The sequence below is a fragment of the Vigna angularis genome, chromosome 4 (assembly GCF_016808095.1).
Source record: "Vigna angularis cultivar LongXiaoDou No.4 chromosome 4, ASM1680809v1, whole genome shotgun sequence".
Classification (NCBI taxonomy): Eukaryota; Viridiplantae; Streptophyta; class Magnoliopsida; order Fabales; family Fabaceae; genus Vigna; species Vigna angularis.
The window spans coordinates 20420917-20429704 of NC_068973.1; the positions used below are offsets into that span (position 1 = coordinate 20420917).

The 8788-nt window shown below is 36.8% G+C and overlaps 1 protein-coding gene across 1 annotated transcript; it reads left to right on the forward strand.

Annotated features, from left to right (window-relative positions):
• The first annotated feature begins 1922 nt into the window (after nt 1-1922).
• LOC108330673 (peroxidase P7) lies at nt 1923-3482 on the forward strand. Its single transcript, XM_017565180.2, has 4 exons — nt 1923-2204; nt 2285-2476; nt 2571-2736; nt 2835-3482. Exons 1-4 carry the CDS (start codon nt 1992-1994, stop codon nt 3224-3226), a joined length of 963 nt encoding a protein of 320 aa, XP_017420669.2. The 5' UTR covers nt 1923-1991; the 3' UTR covers nt 3227-3482.
• Nucleotides 3483-8788: the final 5306 nt, after the last annotated feature.

Here is an 8788-nt window from a genome sequence, read left to right on the forward strand (position 1 = left end):
TTATTTTACATCTATTTATAACCTTTTTCGAAATATATGTTTATTCCTTATTTAATTTTAAATCATATATCTTAACCTAAATAAATAAAATCTACCATTACAACCTTAAAAGAGATAAAAATATAACTAGGCGAAAATCATATATACAAGAAAATAAAATATCAGTAATTCGACTCGTTTCGCTTGATAATTTTGGGGTAACAAAAGTTTAAATAACAATATTATATACTAATTGTTTGAAAAAAAAAATACTTTGATTGATTAGAAAGTTGATATATCATTAATGCATCAAAGTCATAGTATCATATATTACAAGTTAATAAAACATATTGACGAAGTAAATATTTTTATACATTATTTAATTATAAATATTATTGTGTAGAATATTTTTTGCTTAGATAACACTTGTTTTGGTTTACTTTACTAGACTGAAGCAACTGACTTCAGCTTGTTAGATATAATAAAAGGAAAGTACCATTAGATTTTAGGTTTTAATTCGATTGGGTAATAAAGGAGACGCCTGAGGGCTGCAGGTTACAAGCTAGGACATAACATCCTATTTCAACATATTATTACTACCAAAATAAGTATCATATCATTACTACTTAAAAGAAAATAATTCATCATGTAGAGAAAAGCCTACTATAGTTATTGTAACTATAATTATAACACCAAAAACATATATAAAAAGATTCTCTCCTTGTTCTTTTAAGGTCTCTTCTTGTTTTATTCAATTATAGAGTTCTTTTTAGGATTTTAGTATATTGTATTTATAGATTATCGTGTTGCCCTTGTTTTTATTCTATTTGTTGAATTTACATTAGGATTACAATGCGTTTTATTTTGTTTTTTAATACTTTTCAATTTATAAGTTTTGAAAGTTTTTCTATATATATTTTGACGAGGAATTGGAATTTTTGCTTGAATTGAAATTGAAAAACTATTAACTAGGTTAGTGTTTAACTTTTTGGTGAATAATAAGAATGAAATCTCTAATAAACACAAGTTAAATTGGAAAAAAAATATATTATTTTAAACATAATATGAATTCTAAATTATTATTTTTTAAAATAATTTTGTTTAAAAAATTTGTCTTTATGAAATTAAAATTAAATTATTTTTTATATAAATATTATATTGATATTTTATTAAAATTTATATTTATAATCAGATTAAATATATATATTTATATATTAGATTTTTGAAAGATGTGATTAATAGTGATGCGATGTAGGCAGTGCGAGGCTATATATAGAGTTAAGTAAAGCTTGTAACCTAATCTTACCGAAATGATGCGAAGAAGTTACTTAATTACTTTCCTTGAACGCTATATATATGATTGCTGTGGGGAACATTCAGCCCGCAAACTCTGAAAAATAACCAATTTAAACTTTAGGACCTTTCTCTTATGACTGTGCCATTCACACCACTAGATAAAACCCGCTCCAGACCAAAATGCATAAGCAAAAATAGACATCAACATGATTCGTATGATTCCTATTCTTATTTTGGTTGAGTGAAGTTGCAAAAGGTAGCATTACCAAACAAATATTCTCAACCACAGTCAATTAAACACGACTAAAATAAGATTACATATAAAACATGTTATGTTCTTTTCCGGAATATTTAATTTAACCAAAAATGTATCACATCAAAGCGTTATATGATGGGTCCCCTCCAGAGGAAAATAGTTTACCAAACAATTGTAACACTTTGACAAAATCCCTCATCACTTCCTTTATATTTGAATGCATTAAAAATCGAATCTCCCTCATAATCAAAATTCATAAATGAGTTTTTGAATTACTTCCCATGCATAGACGACGACTTCTCCGTTTTCTACGTGTTAGGTTAGGCTACCTGCCGAGACAAATTGCCTTGAGACACATTCAATCCACAGACCATTATAAATACAGAACTTCCATTAAGCAATAAGCCACACCCTCACAATACAAAGACTTTTTAAGTAACTTAGTGTGTTTTAGCAAAACATGGCTTCGTTTTGTTCTAGATTAACTATGAGTTTGGTTCTGTTTGTCCTCGTACTGGGGTGTGTCAATGCACAACTTTCTACCGACTTTTACTACAGTTCTTGCCCAAAACTCCTCTCCACTGTGAGATCCACAGTGCAATCTGCCATATCAAAGGAGACCCGTATGGGTGCTTCTCTCCTCCGCTTGTTCTTCCACGATTGCTTTGTCAATGTAATTTCCATGCATCAACGAAACTTTACTTTTCCTGTGTTTATACGTTGTTTTTAATAAGCCTAACTCAATGAATACAGGGATGTGACGGTTCTATTCTTTTGGATGACACATCAAGCTTCACCGGGGAGAAGAACGCAAACCCCAACAGGAACTCTGCTCGTGGATATGAAGTCATTGACAGCATAAAATCAGCCGTCGAGAAAGTGTGTCCAGGAGTTGTTTCCTGTGCAGATATCCTTGCCATTGCCGCCAGAGACTCTGTTCAAATCGTACGTGGTCAAACAACCAACAAAGTCAAATCAAACTAAATCATTAATTACATCTATCTGAATTATACTATGTTGTTCATTTTTATGGTTTTAGCTTGGAGGCCCTAGTTGGAATGTTAAACTTGGAAGAAGAGATGCTAGAACTGCTAGCCAATCTGCTGCCAACAATGGCATTCCTGCACCTACTTCAAACCTTAACCAACTCATCTCAAGATTCAGTGCTCTGGGACTTTCCACAAAGGACTTGGTCGCCTTGTCGGGTACAGACATAAACCACATAATTTACTAATTAATTACATTTCAATCATATGCTCATTGATTTCTAATATTTACTAATTATGAGTGACATCTCGGTTAGGTGGTCACACAATTGGACAAGCAAGGTGCACAAATTTCAGAGCCCGCATCTACAACGAGAGCAACATAGATACTTCATTTGCCAGGACAAGGCAATCAAGCTGCCCCAGAACATCAGGGTCAGGGGACAACAATCTGGCACCCCTTGATCTTCAGACTCCGACCACATTTGACAACTACTACTTCAGGAACCTGGTTCAGAAGAAGGGTCTTCTCCACTCTGACCAACAACTCTTCAATGGTGGCTCCACTGACTCCATAGTGCGTGGCTACAGCACCAACCCAAGCTCCTTTTCCTCTGATTTTGTATCCGCAATTATCAAGATGGGAGACATCAGCCCCCTCACTGGCTCCAAAGGAGAAATCAGAAAGAACTGCAGAAGGATTAACTAAGTTTCAATATTCAGGCTACTACACACACGCAACCAATTCAGTTGTTTTTCAGATATGTGTGTAATAAGTTGTTAAAACACGTTTAGCTCGTATTTTCCATTCAGTCTCTGCTTTGGTGTGTTCTACTTTCCTCTACTTTTCTTTCTTTTTACTAAGTTGTAGGGAAAAAAAGCCCTTGTGAAGGCTCAAGAACCAAGATTGGTTTCATGTACTAAGTTTGCTTTTCATTTTCCCTTTATAACATATTCCATTCCAATTCTGTTTCTGATAAAGAAAGTCTAGGAATATAGAATATTCGAACAACTTCGAGAATTAGGGATTCAAACCTGAATCCGAAATAATGTCAGAGAAGTTTGAGAAGAAGAAATTGTTTTTGCTGAAGTAATAATGAATTCCTCTTCCTCCCTCTGAGAGGGGTATTTATTATTTGAAAATCCAAAAAACGTAATAATTGCTACAACCTTCTAACTGAATTACAACATAATGTAATTTGACTGCAACGTGGAGTCACGTGTCTTTTTATTAATTTCCTATATCAATTCCCCTGCCTTCAAAAAAATCCTTAAGAAGAATTCTCAAGTGGCATCTTCTAATAACTGGTGCTTCCACTTCACTACGACTTTGGTGAAACCTTTGTTGCCTCTCTTGACAGTTGTTCGATCCAGAATTTTCTCAGGTTCTTTGCCCCCCCCCCCCCCCCCCCCCCATAACACCGTCAAACTCTGCAGGAAGTGAGCCGGAACTGGGTGTGTGACCCACCTGTCTTTTAAGCTGTGAAATGTGAAAAATATCATGAATTTTTTACCCTTGCGGAAGCCTGAGCTTGTAAGCCACCGCTGCAATCTGATCCACCGCTGCAATCTGATCCACTATTTGAAATGGTCCAAAATATTTAGGTACTAGTTTGGCATTAGATCTGAATGCCACAGAAATCTGACGGTATGGATGGAGCTTCACATACACAAAATCACCGATATCATAGGATTGGTCACTCCTCTTCTTATCAGCCAATTGCTTCATTCGATCTTGAGCCCTTTTCATGTGGAATTTTACCAACTTTAACGCCTCCTCCTTTTCTGCAAACTTATGTCAATGATTTCCACCTTTGACTCCCCTGGTAAATAAGGAAGATAAATTGGAGGAGGTTGTCCAAACATCACCTCATAAGGACTGCACTTTATAGCAGTATGATGGTTGGTATTGTACCACCATTCGGCTAAAGGAAGCCACTTAGCCCACTCATGGGGAGTATCACAACACATACAACGCAAGAACGTCTCCAAACATCTATTCACAACTTCGGATTGGCCATCGGTTTAGGGATGATAAGCTGATGAAAGTTGCAATTGAACTCCCTAAAGTGACATCAAATCCTTCCAGAATTGACTAACAAAGATGGGTCTCGGTCATTGGTGATAGAATCTGGAAAACCATGCAATTTGAACACGTTGTCCAAGAAGGATTGAGCAACTTCAGTGGCACTATATGGATGTTTTAAGGACATGAAGTGAGCAGCCTTGCTTAATCTGTCAACCACCTCGTATATAACTTATTTACCCTTGGAATCTGGTAAACCTTCAATAAAATCCATGGTGATATGTTGCTATATCCTCTCTGGAATTGGCAAGGGTTGCAGCAAACCCGGAGAAGCAGATGTGTCATATTTACATTTTTGACAAATCTCATATGTTAGGACAAACCGACGAACATCCTTGGTCATACCCCGCCAATATACTACAGATTTCAACCTTTTTAATGTAGCATCCCTACCAGAGTGGCCACTAGTAGAACCTGCATGTACCTAGTGTAATAATTCATTCCTCAAGGCGCCATCTTTCCCCACAACCAATCTGCCCTTCCTTCTAAGTTCATTCTGATTCCAAGTATAATGTTTATGTAGGAAGTATATGTTTGTAATTCCTGGAGCAATTTTTGAATGCTCAATTCATTCTGCCAAGAATTTATGATTCTAGTCAACATGTTGCTTTCAGGGATGAGAGTTGTGATAGCTTGGCAGTCCACTGATTCTTGTCTAGATAAAGCATCGACGACTGCATTTTCCCAGCCTTGTTTGAATTCAATTGTAAAATCAAATTCCATCATTTTCACCAACCATTTCTATTGGAAGGTTGTAGTCAATCGTTGACTCAATATATACTGCAAGCTTCTATGGTCTGTGCAGATAACAAAGTGTTTATTCAACAAATAATGCCTCCATTTTTGGACTACGAAAACCATTGCCAGCAATTCTTTTTCATAGGTGGAAAGTGATTGTTGTTGCATTTGAGAACCCTACTAATAAAAGCAATTGGGTGGTGATCTTGCATCAGGACAGCACCAATTCCAGAACCTGAAGCATCCACCTCAACCACAAATACCTTAGAAAAATTAGGTAATGCTAATACTGGAGATTGGGTCAAACAATCCTTGAGGGATTGAAATGCAGCCTTTGCCTCCTTAGACCAATAGAAATTATCTTTCTTCAACATATTAGTCAAAGGCCGTGCAATACTACCATACCCCCAAACAAAGCGTCGATAGTACCCAGCAAGTCCCAAAAATCCCCTCAACTACTTCAAGGACGTTGGAATGGGCCAGTTCTTGACAGCCAAAATTTTTGCAGGGTCAGTGGATACACCTTCCTTTGTGATAAAATGGCCTAAATACTCAACTCGTTCTACACCAAAGTAGCATTTGGATTTCTTTGCATACAAAGAATTTTGGCGCATAGTCAACAATACCTTATGCAAATGGGAAAGATGATGTGGAAGATTCTTGCTGTATATTAAGATATCATCAAAAAACACCAAAAGAAAGTGTCGCAGATAATCCTTGAAAACATCGAGACCTTGGAAAGTGGCTGGTGCATTAGTTAAGCCAAATGGCATAACTAAATACTCAAAGTGACCTCCGTAGGTCTTAAATGCAGTCTTATGGATATCACCGTCTTCCATTCGTACTTGATTATATCCAGACCGTAAATTAATTTTAGAAAACACCATAGAACCATGTAACTCGTCTAACAGATCATCCACTAAAGGAATAGGAAATATGTCCTTAATGGTTTGTTTATTAAGGTCTCGGTAATCCACACAGAGTCTCCAAGAGCCATCTTTTTTTCCAACCAAAACAACAGGGCTAGCAAAAGGACTGCTACTTTGTTGTATGATACCGGATTTAAGAGAATCTTGCACCAATTTGTCAATAATATCCTTTTGCTGTTTAGCATACTGGTAGGGCCGCTTGTTGATAGGATTGGCGCTTGCAACCAAGGGAATTTTGTGATCATGACCAGGTTGTGTAGGAGGTAGAGTTATAGGTTCTTGAAAAATATCATCAAATTGCAACAATAATGTCTCTATAGATTCAGGAATAGGCTGGCAGTCTGCATGTGTAGTCAAGGAATGCAATAGGAAATCAGTATCCTGGTCACACAATTGCAATAGAGATAAATGAACACCAGCAATAATTTTTTCTGCAACTGTCTTTTTCTAGCAGTTTTTAGCCCAGGGTCTGTAGTACCTCTCAAAACCATCCTCTTGCCTTGTACAGAAAATTGCATAGTCAACTTATCAAAATTCCAAGTAATGTCCCCGAGGGTAACCAACCATTCGATTCCTAGCACCACATCATAGCATCCTAATGGAATTAGAAGCATATCGGAGGTAAATCCCATGGTGTGCATTGTCCAAGGAAACTGCTTAGCAGTGACAGTGATGTTTACCCGAGCCCCATCAACCACTGCTACACTTAAAGGAGGAATAACAGTTAGCGGATAACCCAATTTTTTAGCTACTAACTCATCCAAGAAATTATGGGTACTACCGCTATCAATAAGTATATGCAGTGGTTTCTTCTTAAAGTAACTAGTCACCCTCATAGTTTTGAAGGTTGCTATACCAGTCAAGGCATTAACTGATATGTGAGGGTCCAAAGAAGGATTATCATCTTCCTGTGTGTCATCAAGTTGATCTACAATTTCCTCCTCATTGTCACTCACCTCCAGAACATGAATCTTTAAATTCTTATGTGTCAAAGCATGTGCAGGGTTGTATGGTTCATCACAGAAATAACAAAGGCCCTTTGATCACCTCTCAGTCGTAAAAGCAAGAGTGAGTTTCTTATTAGAGTGCCGCTGGGTTGTGTGTAGGGTAAGCTGTGAGTCAGTTGTCTTGTTCAGAGGTTTAGGTGTAGGCAAAATGGCCTTTGTATTCGTATATGTACTCGAGGATTTAAGAGAAAATTTGGTAGGAATGTTTGAAGCAGAAGCAGACTCATACAATTTAGCCAAATGGAATGCCTTCCTTAAATCCTGGGGTTGAAACATTTTGACTGTCATTTGAATATCCTTTTTCAAACCCCCTAAGAAACAACTTAACAAATAGGTGTCATTGAGATCCAACCGAGAAGTTATAACATCAAATTGATCATGATATTCCACCACAGAACCGGTTTGCCGCAATTTTATAAGGTCCGAGATCGGATCATCATCAATTGCACCAAAGCGATCGATCAATATACCTGTAAATTCAGTCCAATTTGGAAGGTTACCTCTTGGAAGAGTCTTAACAAAAGAGGTATGCCATTGCAGTGCCTTTCCTTCAAAATGAATTACTGCTAATTTCACATGAAAATCTTCCGGAGTGTCGTCAATCGCAAAGTACGTTTCACACTGATAAATCCACTGTTGGATTGCATCACCGCCAAAGCGCGGGAAATCGATTCTAGCCAAATGGGTGCCACAAGAATAGGTGGAGTTGGAGTTGCGAGCACCTCTAGAATTAGGACTGCGCCTTGAAGCATCATTCGCGGATTCGGAGGTTCGATGTAAGGTCCCCAAAATGCGCCAATCAATAGATGCTTCGATGGCTTGCCTAATTGAAGTTGTCATCTCCATTAAACGTTCGTCGAGCTTCGAAATGATTTTGTTCTCTAAGCGCTCCTCCTATTCACGCATTGCTGCTTGAAGACGAGTTACGTCTGCCATAATTGCCGATGGAAGGTCCAAGTTGATACCACTGATAAAAGAAGTCTATCAATATAGAATATTGGAAGAACTTCGAGAATTAGAGATTCAAACCTGAATCCGAAATAATGCTAGAGAAGTTTGAGAAAAAGAAATTGTTTTTGCTGTGGTAATAATGGATTCCTCCTTCTCCCTCTAAGAGGAGTATTTATTATTTGAAAATCCAAAAAACGTAACAATTGCTACAACCTTCTAACAAAATTACAACATAATGTAATTTGGTTGTCACGTGGAGCCACGTGTCTTTTTATTAATTTCCTATATCAGTTTTCTTCTTCCTACTCAATTACGAGTACGCACCTTTTCAAGCTTATCAACTTCTTTTAAAAAATTCTTTTCTTTTTGCATTTTTTTCTCTTTCTTTCATGCCAAAAGGCAAATAATTCGTTTTAATTTGGTGCATCTTCAATTTTCAATTTTAAAAATTACTCATTCTAACTTTTTTGTATTATTTTGGTTTAAGAAGTGCCCCACTACTAAACGGGCCTAAAGAAAGAACTTACCGGGGTTTTTCTTTCTGTACCTCCAAGTTTTCT

What these genes read in the sequence shown, in the direction of transcription:
- LOC108330673 (XM_017565180.2), top strand. Translation starts at nt 1,992, where the DNA reads ATGGCTTCGTTTTGTTCTAGATTAACTATGAGTTTGGTTCTGTTTGTC. An exon ending in TCCACGATTGCTTTGTCAAT is followed by an intron (nt 2,205 to 2,284) that starts GTAATTTCCATG and finishes CAATGAATACAG; the next exon opens with GGATGTGACGGTTCTATTCT. An exon ending in CCAGAGACTCTGTTCAAATC is followed by an intron (nt 2,477 to 2,570) that starts GTACGTGGTCAA and finishes TTATGGTTTTAG; the next exon opens with CTTGGAGGCCCTAGTTGGAA.